The sequence below is a fragment of the Stegostoma tigrinum genome, chromosome 1 (assembly GCF_030684315.1).
Source record: "Stegostoma tigrinum isolate sSteTig4 chromosome 1, sSteTig4.hap1, whole genome shotgun sequence".
Classification (NCBI taxonomy): domain Eukaryota; kingdom Metazoa; phylum Chordata; class Chondrichthyes; order Orectolobiformes; family Stegostomatidae; genus Stegostoma; species Stegostoma tigrinum.
The window spans coordinates 193,318,807-193,336,477 of NC_081354.1; the positions used below are offsets into that span (position 1 = coordinate 193,318,807).

General features: G+C 50.8%; 1 protein-coding gene across 1 annotated transcript in view; it reads right to left on the reverse strand.

Annotated features, from left to right (window-relative positions):
- Positions 1-14,560, reverse strand: part of LOC132209542 (disintegrin and metalloproteinase domain-containing protein 33-like) — a 76,585-nt gene extending 62,025 nt beyond the window's left edge. Inside the window, exons 1-3 of the mRNA XM_059645348.1 lie at positions 14,270-14,560; positions 6,320-6,399; positions 385-461 (exon numbers count right to left, since the gene is read on the reverse strand). Of these exons, the coding sequence (XP_059501331.1) occupies positions 385-461; positions 6,320-6,399; positions 14,270-14,507 (395 nt within the window). The 5' untranslated portion in view covers positions 14,508-14,560. The remainder of the gene's footprint in view (positions 1-384; positions 462-6,319; positions 6,400-14,269) is intronic.
- Positions 14,561-17,671: the final 3,111 nt, after the last annotated feature.

The following is a 17,671-nucleotide window of genomic DNA, read 5'->3' on the forward strand; positions in this document are numbered from 1 at the left end:
GGGCCTGTCTTCTTTCTGACAAATGGGCAGGTGTAAAAAACAAGGGGGAGCTGAGGGAGAGAGTGTACGAAGATGTTGACATTCATTCAGTGAAAGGAAGCAGGAGGAGAGCAGGAAATGTTTCACCTTGAACCTAACGAGCTCTGGAACCGAATCGTTTCAGAAACAAACTCTCTCAGACTGAAAAGGCTTGGTGATGTTTACAAGCTGTAATGACAAAGATATGGAGTAAGAGCTGGGAAAGGAATGCATCAGGATCCTTGGTGTGAATAGTTACAATGGGCCAAATGGCCTCACTCAGCACCACTCAGGTTGCTGTGTCTCAGAGTGTGACCCCCTCCTGGGGATTGGGGTAGGGGTAGGTGTACAAATGTTTGTACTCACTTGTTCCTCTCAATCTGCAGCACCAGCTCAGTGTCCCCGATGTTGACTCGCACTGTTCCCCAAACAGGGCAGGACGTCTGGCAGAGACACAATGAACCCACATAAAACAAAGCAAACAACTTCAGCTCACCCTTAACAGAGAGCCCCAGCACTGGGAACAGGAAGATGCCAGCCATCAAAACCAAATCCTTGGAGCCACACACCATCTGAATGTTACTGGTTTCCACAATCGTAACATTTTCATTCTTGACCTTGTGCAAAGATTGAGCTCCCATAGCCTCTGGGAGGTACAAAATCCCAAAGATTCACCCCCTGCCATCACCCCAAACCCCAACTTCCACCTCAGTCTGAGATGTCCCACACATGAGATCATGGCCCTGGCTTTAGGCTCACCAAGCAGTGGGCAACTGCTGATCTCCACCCGCACTATCCTATACTCAGAAGTTTCTGTTTCAGTCGGAGGCCACACCTGGAGTATTGTGTGTGGTTCTGCTCTCCTTATCTGAGGAAGGATGTTCTTGCTACAGAGGGAGGGCAGTGATGGTTTCCCAGACATTCCCGCTATGGCAGGGCTGATATATGAGGTGAGACTGGATCAGTTAGGATTATATTCACTCGAGTTTAGAATAATGGAGGGGACAGGGAATCTCAGAGAAGCCTAACAGCAGCTGACAGGATAAACGTAATGCATTCTGGAATATGAAAGGAAGCAGCTACATCCACTGGGAGCAATCTTCCAGGAATCCTTACAATTTGGAAGAGTCCTAGACAGTACAGCTCATTGGTTAGGACTGCAGCCTCACAGCACCAGAGACCCGGGTTCGAATCCAGCCTCGGGTAATTGTCTGTGCGGAGTTTGCATGTTCTCCGTGTGTCTGCTTGGGTTTCCTCCGGGTGCTCCAGGTTCCTTCCACAGCCCAAAGATGTGCAGGCTAGGGTGGGTTGTTCATGCTAAATTACCCACAGTGCTCAGGGAGGTGTAGATCAGGGGGATTGTCCACGCTAAATTACCCACAGTGCTCAGGGAGGTGTAGATTAGGGGGATTGGCCATGCTAAATTACCCACAGTGCTCAGGGAGGTATAAATTATGGGGATTGGCCATGCTAAATTACCCACAGTGCTCAGGGAGGTGTAGATTAGGGGGATTGGCCATGCTAAATTACCCACAGTGCTCAGGGAGATGTAGATGAGGGGGATTGGCCATGCTAAATTACCCACAGTGCTCAGGGAGGTATAAATTACCCACAGTGCTCAGGGAGGTGTAGATCAGGGGGATTGTCCATGCTAAATCACCCACAGTGCTCAGGGAGGTGTAGATCAGGGGGATTGGCCATGCTAAATCACCCACAGTGCTCAGGGAGGTGTAGATCAGGGGGATTGGCCATGCTAAATTACCCACAGTGCTCAGGGAGGTGTAGATTAGGGGGATTGGCTATGCTAAATTACCCACAGTGCTCAGGGAGGAGTAGATCAGGGGGATTGGCCATGCTAAACTACCCACAGTGCTCAGGGAGGTGTAGATCAGGGGGATTCGCCATGCTAAATTACCCACAGTGCTCAGGGAGGTGTAGATTAGGGGGACTGGCCATGCTAAATTACCCACAGTGCTCAGGGAGGTGTAGATTAGGGGGATTGGCCATGCTAAATTACCCACAGTGCTCAGGGAGGTGTAGATTAGGGGGATTGGCCATGCTAAATTACCCACAGTGCTCAGGGAGGTGTAGATTAGGGGGATTGGCCATGCTAAATTACCCACAGTGCTCAGGGAGGTGTAGATTAGGGGGATTGGCCATGCTAAATTACCCACAGTGCTCAGGGAGGTGTAGATTAGGGGGATTGGCCACGCTAAATCACCCACAGTGCTCAGGGAGGTGTAGATTAGGGGGATTGGCCATGCTAAATTACCCACAGTGCTCAGGGAGGTGTAGATTAGGGGGATTGGCCATGCTAAATTACCCACAGTGCTCAGGGAGGTGTAGATCAGGGGGATTGTCCATGCTAAATTACCCACAGTGCTCAGGGAGGTGTAGATCAGGGGGATTGTCCATGCTAAATTACCCACAGTGCTCAGGGAGGTGTAGATCAGGGGGATTGGCCATGCTAAATTACCCACAGTGCTCAGGGAGGTGTAGATCAGGGGGATTGGCCATGCTAAATTACCCACAGTGCTCAGGGAGGTGTAGATCAGGGGGATTGTCCATGCTAAATTACCCACAGTGCTCAGGGAGGTGTAGATCAGGGGGATTGGCCACGCTAAATTACCCACAGTGCTCAGGGAGGTGTAGATCAGGGGGATTGGCCATGCTAAATTGCCCACAGTGCTCAGGGAGATGTAGATCAGAGGGATTGTCCATGTTAAATTACCCACAGTGCTCAGGGAGGTGTAGATTAGGGGGATTGTCCATGCTAAATTACCCACAGTGCTCAGGGAGGTGTAGATCAGGGGGACTGGCCATGCTAAATTACCCACAGTGCTCAGGGAGGTGTAGATCAGGGGGATTGGCCTTGCCAAATTTCCCACAGTGCTCAGGGAGGTGTAGATCAGGGGGATTGGCCTTGCTAAATTACCCACAGTGCTCAGCGAGGTGTTGATTAGGGGGATTGGCCATGCTAAACTACCCACAGTGCTCAGGGAGGTGTAAATTATGGGGATTGGCCATGCTAAATTACCCACAGTGCTCAGGGAGGTGTAGATTAGGGGGATTGTCCATGCTAAATTACCCACTGTGCTCAGGGGGATTGTCCATGGAAAATGCAGGGTTCTGTGGATAGCGTAGGAGGGGGGAGAGTATGAGTAGGATGGTCTTTAGAGAGTCAGTCTGCACCCAACAGGCTGAATGGCCTGCTTCCACATTGTAGGCATTTTATGATTCTAAGTGGAAAACGGCCAATGTAGCAGAATTTCTTTTAAAAAGGGAGGGAGACAAAAAGCAGGTTAAGTACAGGCCAGTGAGTTAATGTCTGTAATTGGGAAGATGTCAGAGGTTATTACAAATACACTGTCAGCATCTAATCACGAAGGAGAACTTGTCACAAATTTATCCAAATTCTTTGAGGAGGTAACGGGTAGGATAGACAACAGGGAACGAGTGGGTGTAACAGATTTGGATTTTCCACAGGCTTTTGATAAGGCTCCACACACTCAGCTACTTAAGGGCCCATGGTAACGGAGGAAGTTTACTCGCATAGAGAGCCTAACTAACAGAAAACAGATGGTGAGGATAAATGGGGTATATGCAGGACGGTGCCCTGTAACTAAGGAGTGTTGCAAGGACTAGTGATGGGGGCCACAATTATTTACAGCATATATTCATTTCAATACAGAACTGGCTCAAAGGTAGCAGACCGAGGGTGGTGGTGGAGGGGTGTTTTTCAGACCAGAGGCCTGTGAGCAGCGGTGTGCCACAAGGATCAGTGCTGGGTCCACTGCTTTTCATCATTTATATAAATAATGAGGATGTGAACGTAGGAGGTATGCTTAGTGAGTTTCCAGGTGACAGCACAGACGATTGCCTCAGAGTACAACAGGATGTTGAACAGATGGGCCTATGAGCTGAGGAGTGGCAGATGGAGTTTAATTGAGATAAATGTGAGGTGCTGCATTTTGGAAAGGCAGATCAGGGCAGGGCTTATACGCTCAGTGGTAAGGACCTGGGGAGTGTTACTGAACAAAGGGACCCTGGAGTGTAGGTCCATAGTTCCTTGAAAGTGGAGTCGCAGGTAGACAGGATAGTGAGGAAGGTATTTGGTACGCTTGCCTTTATTGGTCACTGCATTGCATATAGGAGTTGGGAGGGTCATGTTGCAGCTGTACAGGACATTTTTCAGGCCACTTTTAAAATACTATGTGCAGTTCTGGTCTCCCTGCTACAGGAAGAATATTGTGAAACTTGAAAGGGTTCAGAAAAGATTTACAAGGACGTTGCCAGGGTTGGAGGGTTTGAGCTAAAGGGAGAGGATGAATAGCCTGCGGCTATTTTCCCTGGACAGCCAGAGGCTGAGGGGTGACCTGAGAGAAGATCCTAGAATCATGAGGGGCTTGGATAGGTGAATAGACAAGGACCTTTTCGTCAGGGTAGGGGAGTCTAAAACTAGAGGGGCATAGATTTAGGATGAGAGCGGAAACATTTGAAAGGGACCTAAAGGGCAACTCTCTCGGGCAGAGGGTGGAGTGTGTGAGAGCTGCCAGAGGAAGTGGGTGGAGGCTGGCACAGTTACAACATTTAAAAAGCATCTGGATAGGGACATGGAGAGGGAGGTTTTAGAGGGATATGGGCCAAATGCTGGTAAGTAGGATTAGACTTAGCTAGGATATCTCGTCAGCGTGGATGAGTTGGACCATGCTGTATACTTCTATGGCTCTAAGACTCAATGAACAAAAACAGAAATTGCTGGAATAGCTCAGCAGGTCTGGCAGCATCTGTGAAGGAAAAATCAGAGTTAATGTTTCGGGTCCTGAGGAAGGGTCACTGGACCCGAAACATGAACTCTGTTTTTCCCTCCACAGTTGATGCCAGACCTGCTGAGCTATTCCAGCAATTTCTGTTTTCATTTATGATTTACAGCATCTGCAGTTCCTTCTGATTTTACTCAGGCTGTATGACTTGGATGAGGAACTAAGGCGAATGCACTGTGTCCAAGTTTGGAGATGAATCAACAATAGATTGAAAGGCACATGGTGAGGAAGTGACACAAAGGCTCTGCAGAGGGATACAGACATGTTAGAGAGTGGGGAAATACAATGTTATGGACTCACGGGGGTGAACTGTACTGAAAGCAACCTCTGCGATGTGATAATGGGCCTAGGGCTAAGTGGGAATGGGGGGGATAATCTATTTCCTTATTCTTAGCTCTAGTTGTTGCTGATCCAGCTTTTCTTCTGCCCTGGGCCTGCTATCCATTATCTCCTTGTTCACTATATTGTTACAGACAGCAAGATTCTACAGAAACACAAGAAAGCACAACAGATCCTGAAAGGATGACAGACCAGAAACTCGCTAACGTTGACCTACAACACAGAGATTTCACTGTCACACCTCTCTCAAACTCCTCAATCATCTTGTACACTAACTCTACAGCGAGCTCCATTAGCTTCAAATACACTGGTAAATTCTATCAGGAACGTGAGCTTAAAGGAATTGAGGGATTTACAAATAATTTTAATGAATTAAAACGTTCAACTGATTAAAGATTTTAACAGTATCTCAGGTTTGTTTAATACATCCTCATCAACAGTGTGATCCTCTGATCACTTACTTATACATTCTGTGTCTGATACTCCCTCTCTCCCTCTCTCTCTAACACCTGAAGAAAGAGTAAAGTTCCGAAAGCTTGTGAAAACTCCTTCCATCTCTCTCTTTACCTGGACTGTCTCCACCTATCCACTCCCCTCCAACATCTTCCCCCACTTGACCTTCAGTCTCAATGCCATTTTACCCACGGTGCTAACAGTTCTGAAAAAAACATTCACTCTGCTTTCTCCCCACAAACACTGCCAGACCTGCTGTGTCATCCCAACAATTCCTGTTCTGGTTTCAGAGCGCCAGCATCTGCAGTTCTTTGTTTTGGTCAGGGAGATGTGGAAATGTCGTTTCCCCAGGTGGAGGGAAATATATTCATCTCAAAATAAGGGCCTATCCAATAAATACAGATTTGGGGAGGAATTAGTGCTCGCAGAGGGGAGTGAATCTGTGTAAATGTTTAATCTGGGAGGGAATCAAAGGGGATGGGGGAAAGGCAGGAAAGTGGAGTTGAGAATGATCACAGCAGCCATGATCTCATTGAATGGTGGAGCAGACTGAACAAGCGACATGGTCTAGTCCTGCCACTATGTCGCATTGTCAACCCCAGGTTTTCCCACAGGATCCAGGTAAACACAGGATTTTCCGATGGGTTCGCAAATGAAGATTCCAACCAGGAAACTCTTTCACTGACCTGCATTCCCGCCGTTATAACTTGCGGGCTATGGCCAGGTCCCAGCCAATACAGGGTCACTTGAACTCCATCCAGGGTTACTGCAAATACATCAGAACAACTGCGTAAAACAAAGATACAGCTCCCACACACAGTAACCCACACTGGGGTACAGACCCACACACACTGACTCTCACTGGGGTACAGTACCACACACACTGACTCTCACTGGGGTACAGTCCCACACACACTGACCCTCACTGGGTTACAGTCCCACACACACTGACTCTCAATGGGGTACAGTCCCACACACACTGGCCCTCACTGGGGTACAGTCCCCCACACACACTGACTCTCACTGCGATACAGTCCCAAACACACACTGACCCTCACTGCGATACAGTCACACACACACACTGACTCTCATGGGGTACAGCCACACACACACTGACTCTCACTGGGGTACACTCGCACACACACTGATCCTCACTGGGGTACAGTCCCACACACACTGATTCTCACGGGGGTACACTCCCACATACAGTGACCCACACTGGGGTACACTCTCACACACTGACTCTCACTGGGGTACAGTCCCGCACACACACTGACTCTCACTGGGGTACAGTCCCACACACACTGACTCTCACTCTGGTACAGTCCCACATGCACTGACTCTCACTGGGTACACTCCCACGCACGCACTGACTCTCACTGGGGTACACTCCCACACACACACTGACTCTCATGGAGGTACAGTCCCACACACATTGACCCTCACTGGGGTACAATCCCACACACTGTCTCTCACTGGGGTACACTCCCACACACACTGACTGTCACTGGGGTACAGTCCCACACACACTGACTCTCACTGGGGTACAGTCCCACGCACACTGACCCTCACTGGGGTACGGTCTCACACACACTGACTCTCACTGGGGTACAGTCCCACACACACTGTCTCTCACTGGGGTACGGTCCCACACACACTGACTCTCACTGGGGTACAGTCCCACACACACACTGACTCTCACTGCGATACAGTCCCAAACACACACTGACTCTCACTGCGATACAGTCACACACACACACTGACTCACATGGGGTACAGCCACACACACACTGACTCTCACTGGGGTACACTCCCATACACACACTGACCCTCACTGGGGTACACTCACACAAACACTGACTCTCACTGGGGTACACTCCCACACACACACTGACTCTCACTGAGGTACCGTCCCACACACACTGACTCTCACTGGGGTACAGTCCCACACACATTGTCTCTCACTGGGGTACAGTCCCACACACACTGACCCTCACTGGGGTACGGTCCCACACACACTGACTCTCACTGGGGTACGGTCCCACACACACTGACTCTCACTCTGGTACAGTCCCACACGCACTGACTCTCACTGGGTACACTCCCACGCACGCACTGACTCTCACTGGGGTACACTCCCACACACACACTGACTCTCACTGGGTACACTCCCACACACACTGACTCTCACTGGGGTACAGTCCCACATACACTGACTCTCACTGGGGTACAGTCCCACACACGCTGACTCTCACTGGGGTACACTCGCACACACACTGATCCTCACTGGGGTACAGTCCCACACACACTGACCCTCACTGGGGTACGGTCTCACACACACTGACTCTCACTGGGGTACAGTCCCACACACACTGTCTCTCACTGGGGTACGGTCCCACACACACTGACTCTCACTGGGGTACAGTCCCACACACACTGGCCCTCACTGGGGTACAGTCCCCCCCACACACTGACTCTCACTGCGATACAGTCCCAAACACACACTGACTCTCACTGCGATACAGTCACACACACACACTGACTCTCATGGGGTACAGCCACACACACACTGACTCTCACTGGGGTACACTCGCACACACACTGATCCTCACTGGGGTACAGTCCCACACACACTGACTCTCATGGGGGTACACTCCCACATGCACTGACCCTCACTGGGGTACACTCTCACACACTGACTCTCACTGGGGTACAGTCACACACACACACTGACTCTCACTGGGGTACACTCGCACACACACTGATCCTCACTGGGGTACAGTCCCACACACACTGACTCTCATGGGGGTACACTCCCACATGCACTGACCCTCACTGGGGTACACTCTCACACACTGACTCTCACTGGGGTACAGTCACACACACACACTGACTCTCACTGGGGTACAGTCCCACACACACTGACTCTCACTGGGGTACAGTCACACACACACTGACCTTCACTGGGGTACAGTCCCACACACACTGACTCTCACTGGGATACAGTCCCACACACACTGACTCTCACTGGGGTACACTCCCACACACACTGACACTCACGGGGGTACAGTCCCACACACACTGACTCTCACTGGGGTACACTCCCACACACACTGACTCTCACTGGGGTACAATCCGAAACACACAGACTGACTCTCACGGAGGTACAGTCCCACACACACTGACTCTCAGTGGGGTACGGTCCCACACACACTGTCTCTCACTGGGGTACGGTCCCACACACACTGACTCTCACTGGGGTACGGTCCCACACACACTGACTGTCACTGGGGTACGGTCCCACACACACACTGACTCTCACTGGGGTACGGTCCCACACACACTGACTCTCACTGGAGTACAGTCCCACACACACTGACTCTCACTGGGGTACAGTCCCACACACACACTGACTCTCACTGGGGTACAGTCCCACACACACTGACTCTCAGTGACAATCGACTGAAGATTTGTCCGACACTGTGAAATATTGAACATAAATGATATAACGTAGTATTAAATGATCCAATGAAATATCAATCACTGTGATTTCTGGAGGTGTCAGCATTCAGAGTTGGTCACTCTGTCTGACCTGAACATAATGCCGAGAAGCGCAGTTTTCAGAGGAGGTGTGACCCATCAGCCTGTGGGGATTCTGTGTGCCTGTGTGGGTTTGCTGGTTAGAATCTCAGAGTTGCTGTAACAATTACCGTTTTGTAATCTATTCGCTGACGATGCTGATTTTGATCAAAGATGCCAGTCTCACACATCACAGACACGGTAAACCTTGCCTGTCTCCTCATCATACTCAACACTTTTCAATTTCCTGTTACTAATTTCACTTCCTTCCAATTCGGGCCAGTCCTAACGCCCAGCAATTAAATTAAACTCACCTCAGCCGCACTCACAATTCTTCCCATGAGGAGATCAGTCCCAGTGTGTTTTTTCCCAGGTCCCACCTGCCCCAAAACCAGTCAGTGTAATGTCTCCCTCCTACACCATCTGTGTCCTAAATGAATTACCTGTCACGTTTGAACTGAGATCTCTGTTGTATGTGTGCTTTATCTTTAAGAGGCTTCACCTTTAAGGGCTCCATGTGCAGGGTGTATACAGTGTTGTGAGCCTGCCTGTCAGTTGTGGCGCAATGCGATTACAAGCAACACACAGAGTAACAAGCCTGTTTGCAGCAACGTGTGTTTCATCACTCACAGTGTGTTTTCTTATGTGGCATAACGTGCTCAAACGGTCAGCAAATTCACCTCTTCCAATCGCATGGTTATGTGTGAAATCCTGCTCTGCTGTACACATTCCCACTCAGCAAACATTGGGAACAGAGGCCTGTGCCTGACAGCATCGTTCTGTTGTAGGAGGCGAACAGTTGAGTGTGTGGCCTGATTGAGAGCAAGTGAAGGTCAAAGACAAGACTGTCAGACCCTCCAAAGAATTCCTTAGTTTTACTTGGGACACAGCAGACCTCCTCACAGAAAGTAATATATTTAAGTAATATGGACAACTATGGTTTCTGCAATTACTTGCACAGGAAACAACAAAAACAGGAAGTTTAAGCGATCTCACAACCAACAGATCAGATCGAAGCTCTGCAGTCCTGCCACATCCAGTGGTGAATGGTGTCGGACAATTAAACAACTCACTGGAGGAGGAGGGTCCACAAATGTCCCCATCCTCAATGATGGAAGAGCCCAGCACATCAGTGCAAAAGATGAAACTGAAGCATTCGCAGCAATCTTCAGCCAGAAGTGCCGAGTGAATGATCCATCTCAGCCTCCTCCAGTGGTCCCCAGCATCACAGATACCAGTCTCCAGCCAATTCCATTCACTCCACGTGAAATCCAGAAATGGTTGGAGACACTGGATACTGCAAAGGCTATGGGCGCTGACAACATCCAGGCAATAGTAGTGAAGACTTGTGCTCCAGAACTTGCTGCTCACTGAGCCACGCTGTTCCAGTACAGTTACAACACTGGGATCTACCTGACAATGTGGAAAATTGCCCAGGTATGTCCCGTACACAAAAAGCAGGACAAATCCAACCCGGCCAATTACCGCCCCATCAGTCCCTCTCGATCATCAGTAAAGTGATGGAAGGTGTCAGTAACAGAGCTATCAATAACCTGCTCAGTGACGCCCAGTTTGGGTTCTGCCAGGGCCACTCATCTCCTGATCTAATTACAGCCTTGGTTCAATGGAGAAAAGAGCTGAATTCCAGAGATGAGGTGAGAGTGACAGCCCTTGATATCAAGGCTTCATTCAACGGAGTGTGTCATCAAGGAGCCCTGGAAACACTAGAATCAATGGATATCAGGGACAAACGCTCCAGTGGTTAGAGTCAAACCTGACACAGAGGAAGATGATCGAGGTTGTGGGAGGTCAATCATCCCAGCTCCAGGACATCTCTGCAGAAGTTCCTCAGGGTAGTGTCCTTGGCCCAACAATCTTCAGCTGCTTCATCAGTGACCTTCCCTCCATCATAAGGTCAGAGGTGGGGATGTTCACCAATGATTGCACAATGTTCAGCAACATTCACGACTCCTCAGATACTGAAGCAGTCCGTGTTCACATACAACAAGATCTGAACAATATCTACGGATTCAGAATTGGCTGACCCTTAGAAGACAAAGGGTGGTAGTGGATGGAAAATATTCAACATGATGCTCAGTTACGAGTGGTGTACCACAAGGATCCGTTCTGGGTCCTCTTCTATTTGTGATTTTTGTAAACGATTTGGATGTGGGAGTGGAAGGGTGGATTAGCAAGTTCGCGGATGATATGAAAGTGGGTTGCATAGTGGACAGTGCGGAGGGTTGTTCTAGGTTACAAAGGGACATTGATAGGATGCAGAGCTGGGCTGAGAAGTGGCAGATGGAGTTTAACCCTGAAAAGCCTGAGGTGATTGATTTTGGAAGGACAAACTTGAAAGCAGAATACAGGGTTAATGGAAAGATTCTTGGCAGTGTGGAGGAGCAAAGGGATCTTGGGGTTTATGTTCACAGTTCCCTGAAAGCTGCCACCCAGGTGGATAGAGTTGTAAAGAAGGCGTAGGGTGTGTTAGATTTCATTAAAAGAGGGATTGAGTTCAAGAGCCGTGAAGTTATGCTCCAGCTATACAAAAGCCTGGTTCGGCCACATCTGGAGTATTGTGTCCAGTTCTGGTCACCTCATTACAGGAAAGATGTGGAAGCATTGGAAAAGGTGCAGAGGAGATTTACCAGGATGTTGCCAGGAATGGAGGGAAGGTCTTACAAGGAAAGGTTGAGAGAGCTCGGGCTTTTCTTTGAACAACGATGAAGGATGAGAGGTGATTTATTAGAGGTGTATAAATTGATCAGAGGTATAGATAGAGTGGACAGCCAGTTACTTTTTTCCTGGGCTGGAGATAGCTATCACAAAGGGACATCGTTTTAAAGTGAACCGAGGTAGATATCGGGGAGACGTCAGAGGTAGGTTCTTCACTCAGAGAATAGTAGGGGCCTGGAATGCATTGTCGGAGAGGGTAGTGGAGTCACCCTCATTAGGGACATTTAAGTGGCTATTAGATAGGCATATGGATGATAGTATAAGGTAGGGGTCGAGGTTAGATAGACCTTAGGTTTAGGGTAAAAGTTCAGCACAACATTGTGGGCTGAAGGGCCTGTACTGTGCTGCTCTATGTTCTATCCAGGCTTGGGCTGACAAGTGGCAAGTGACATTCGCGCCACACAAATGCCAGGCTATGCCCATCACCAACAAGAGACAATCTAACCACCGCCCCTTGACATTCCATGGTGTTACCATCACTGAATGCCCCCACTGTCAGCATCCTGGGGGTTATTATTGATCAGAAACTCAACTGGGTTCACCACATAAACACAGCGGCTACAAGAGCAGGTCAGAAGCTGGGAATCCTGCGGCGAGTAACTCACCTCCTGACTCCCCAAAGCCTGTCCACCATCTACAAGGCACAAGCCAGGAGTGTGATGGAATACTCCCCACTTGCCTGGATGGGTGCAGCCCCAGCAACACTCAAGAAGCCCGACACCATCCAGGACAAAGCAGCCGCTTGATTGGCACTACATCTACAAACATCCCACTCCCTCCACCACCGGCACTCAGTAGCAGCAGTGTGGACTGTCTACAAGATGCACTGCAGGGATTCACCAAAGATCCTCAGGCAGCACCTTCCAAACCCACGCCCACTTCCATCGAGAAGGACAAGGGCAGCAGATACATGGGGACACCACCCCCTGCAAGTTCCCCTCTGAGCCCCTCACCATCCTGACTTGGAAATATATCCCCGTTCCTTCACTGTCACTGGATCACGAACTTGGAATTCCCTCCCTAACAGCACTTTGGGTCATCCCGCAGCACACAGACTGTTGCAATTCAAGAAGGCAGCTCACCCCCACCTTCTTGTGGGGAAATTAGGGATGAGCAAGAAATGCTGGGCCCAGCCAGAGATGGCCACATGCCACAAGAGAATTTTTAAACAATGTGTGAGACCAGAAGTCGAGAGTGAATTGGATGGAGGTGTTTGGGGGCATGGATGAGGAGGGCCATACAGTGGGGTGGGGTAGGAGAGAATATCATTCAGAGTTGGGGGGGTTGGCATCACGAGCTGAGTGGGGAAGAGGAGAATGGGATGTAGTGCTGGGGTAGGGGATACGGGACCCAATGTTGGGAGGAACGGAGTTGGGGAATTGATGGGATCTTGAGTTGGGATCCAGATTTAGGGTCTGGTTCTGGGATCCAGGATCTAAGTCTTGTGGGAGAGTTGGGATCCGGTGTTGTGATCAGGAGTTGGAATCCAGAGTTAGGGTCTGGTGCTGGGACCTGGAGTTGGGCTCCAGTGCTGGGATCTGGTTCTTGGATCTGGATTTGGGAGACAGTGCTGTGATCTGAAGTTGGGGTATGGTGCTGGGATCTGGAGTCGGGGAACAGTGCTGGGATCTGGAGTTGGGATCTAGTGTTGATATCCAGAATTGTGATCCAGTGCTAGGATCAGGATCTGGGATCCAGTGCTACATCTGGAGTTTAGATCCAGCGCTGGGATACAACGTCAGGAACCAGGGTTGGGATCCGGCATGGGAGTCTGGTGCTGAGATCTGGAGTTGGGGGTCCATTGCTGGGATCCAGTGCGAGGATTTAGTGCTGGGATCCTGTGTTGTGATCCGGAGATGGGATCGAGTGCTATGATCCAGAGTGAGGATTTAGTGCTGAATCTAGAGTTGGGATCTGGCGCTGGGACCCGGCACTGGGATCCAGATTTGAGAACTGGAGTTGGGGTCCAGTGCTGGGATCTGCTGCTGGGATTCGGAGTTGGGACCTTGATTTGGGAACCAGTGTTGGAGTCAGGCGCTGGGATCCGGTACTGGAATCTGGAATTGGCATCCGGGGCTGGGATCGGAGTTAGGGTCCAGATGTGGGAACCGGAGTTGGGGTCTGATGCTGGGATCTGGAGTTGTGATCCGGAGTTGGGATCCTGTGCTGTGATCCGGAGTTGGGATCTGGAGTTGTGATCCGGAGTTGGGATCCTGTGCTGTGATCCGGAGTTGGGATCTGGAGTTGTGATCCGGAGTTGGGATCATGTGCTGGGGATCCGGAGATGGAGTATATCGGCGCCCGGGCTCAGGGTCACTTACCGCCGGGTAATTGTGGCTCTGCTCCGGATCGCAGCCCCAAACCGAGCAGCAGCAGCAGCTGAAGCGGGGTGGGGCGGCTCCCCACTGTCCGGGCTCCGGGACACATCCTCCGGGTCACGGCCGCCGCTCCCAGCCCGAGCCTGAGCCCGAGCCGGTTCGCCCGATCGGCCCGACACAGCCCCGCCCAGGCATGGCCCCGCCCACAGGGAGCCCCGCCCACAGGGAGTTCGGCATACATGGTCACCGGCCTACATTAAGCCCCGCCCACAGGGAGCTCCGCCCACAGGGAGTTCGGCATACATGGTCACCGGCCTACACATAGCCCCGCCCACAGGGAGCCCTGCCCACAGGGAGCCCCGCCCACAGGGAGTTCGGCATACATGGTCACCGGCCTACACATAGCCATGCCCACAGAGTCGGACCGTAACAGAACCCCGCCCACACAGACACCACCCACACAGTCTTCGTCCCACTCAGAGTCACGTCCACAGCGTCCGGTTCAAACAGAGCCCCGCCAACACAGGTCCCGGCTCGCGCGGAGCCCCGCCCACACAGGACAACGCCCGCGCGGAGCCACGCCCACACAGGACACCGCCCGCGCGGAGCCCCGCCAACACAGGTCCCGGCTCGCGCGGAGCCCCGCCCACACAGGACACCGCCCACGCGGAACCCCGCCCACACAGAGCCCCGCCCGTGCGGAGCCCTGCCCACAGAGGACCACGCCCACACAGGACCCCGCCCGCGCGGTGCCCTGCCCACACAGAGCCCCGCCTACACAGGACCCCTCCCGCGCGGAGCCCCGCCCACATGGCCTCAGACCAAGATAATAAAATGTGATAATAAAATGTGAGGCTGGATGAACACAGCAGGACAAGCAGCATCTCAGGAGCACAAAAGCTGATGTTTCGGGCCTAGACCCTTCATCAGAGAGGGGGATGGGGAGAGGGAACTGGAATAAATAGGGAGAGAGGGGGAGGCGGACCGAAGATGGAGAGAAAAGAAGATAGGTGGAGAGAGTGTAGGTGGGGAGGTAGGGAGGGGATAGGTCAGTCCAGGGAAGACGGACAGGTCAAGGAGGTGGGATGAGGTTAGTAGGTAGCTGGGGGTGCGGCTTGGGGTGGGAGGAAGGGATGGGTGAGAGGAAGAACAGGTTAGGGAGGCAGAGACAGGTTGGACTGGTTTTGGGATGCAGTGGGTGGGGGGGAAGAGCTGGGCTGGTTGTGTGGTACAGTGGGGGGAGGGGACGAACTGGGCTGGTTTAGGGATGCAGTAGGGGAAGGGGAGATTTTGAAACTGGTGAAGTCCCTCTTCTGCACCTACACAGGCCCCAAACCCCACCTCTTCCTCCGGTACATTGATGACTGTATCGGCGCCGCCTCTTGCTCCCCAGAGGAGCTCGAACAGTTCATCCACTTCACCAACACCTTCCACCCCAACCTCAAGTTCACCTGGACTATCTCCAACACATCCCTCACCTTCTTGGACCTTTCTGTCTCCATCTCGGGTAACCACCTGGAAACGAATATCCATTTCAAGCCCATCGACTCCCACAGCTACTGTGAATACAATGCCCTAGTCCTTAGTCCCACATATTCGCCTTATCTACCTGCGCTGTTACCTTCAGTCATCCGGACCCAGATCCCTCTGCTTATCAATACTCCTAAGGGTTCTGCCATTCACTGTATAATTTCCACCTGTACCTCATCTTCCAAAATGCACCACCTCGTGTTAGTCCAGATTAAAGACTGTCGGCCATTTCTCTGCCCACGCCCCAGCTGATCCATATCCCGCTGTATCCTCTGACAATTCTCCTCACTAACTGCAATTCCATCAATCTTTGTATTATCCACAAATTTACTAATTAGACCAGCTAACGTTTTCCTACAAACCGTTTATATAGACCACAAACAGCAGAAATCCCTGCATAGATCCCTGTGGAATACCACCGGTCACATTCTGAAGACCATCCTTCTCTGCTACCCCCCTGTCTCCTGTGACGAAGCCAGTTCTGTAACCAGCAAACCCGATACCACGTGACTCCACCTTTTGTACCAGTCTGCCATGAGGGACCTTGTCAAAGGCTTTACTGAAGTCTGTGTAGACAACATCAACTGCTTTTCCCTCAATCATCTTAAGAGACTCATTTTGGAAGGTGGAATTTAAATGCAGAATACAGGGTTTCTAGCGGGATTCTTGGCAGCGTGGAGGAACAGAGGGATGTTGGGGTCCACATCCATAGATCCCTCGAAGCTGCTACCCAAATTGATAGGGCTGTAAAGAAGGCGTATGGTGTGTTGGCTTTCATTAACAGGGGAATTGACTTTAAGAGCCGTGAGGTTATGCTGCAGCTCTATAAAACCCTGGTTCGAACACACTTGGAATATTGTGTTCAGTTCTGGTCACCTCATTATAGGAAGGATGTGGAAGCTTTAGAGAGGGTGCAGAGGAGATTTACCAGGATGCTGCTGGGAGGAGATAATGGATAGCATGCCCAGGACAGAAGAAAAGTTGAAGAAGAGATAAGCAGAGCTAAGATTGAGAGAGAGTGGGTGAGCTGTGCTGGACGTGACCCACATAAGGTGATAGTGGGTTTTGGAGTATCTGGGAGTGGTAGACAATGCTAAAAACAGGTCATAACTAGTATGGGCTGGGTAGAAAAAACAACTTGGAAGGATGGGATTAAGCCCTGAAGCTTTTGAGCTTGATGTTGGGTCCAGAGGCCTGCAAGGACCCCAAGTGGAAAATGAGGTGCTGTTCTTCGAGCTAGTGCTGAGCTTCACTGGAGCACTGAGACAGACAGAGATATTGCCTGATTGTCCCTATGGACCTTCCTCTCAGTCACACCTTAGCCCCGGCCTCCTCCAGACGAATGTAGGAACATGTCTCAACATGATGTTTAGAGAAACAGCTTCAATTACAAAGAGAGAAATAGAACGCAGACGCGAACATGTGCCGGTTATCAGCGCTCTCAATGTCATTACAGAGGTGGGTGCCACATGGTGCCCATCGCTCCATCCAACTCATTTTTCATTTTGGACCCTCACCCCCGCCCGAAGCCCCCACCCACCCCACCTTCCGCTGGTTAGTGCATAAATATCGAGTTGGCTACACAGGAGATCTAGTGGAGGTGGTTCATAATTAAAAACAAAAGAAGTCACAATAATTTGGAGACGAGGGAAGAACCATTCAGTTGTGTGAGAGGACACTTCTGGGTTTGCAGAAACAGCCTCTGAGAGCAGACCACGTGAATGTAAACAATTTAATCGGATACACAGGTGGTTTCTCGGTGAAAATACAACAGCAGGGTGAGGAGGCGATAGGAGAATGAAGTGTTCACTGTGTGTGAGAACACTCCTGGACTTGTAAAAAAATCTGATAGTGGGGGAGGGCATGAAACGAAGG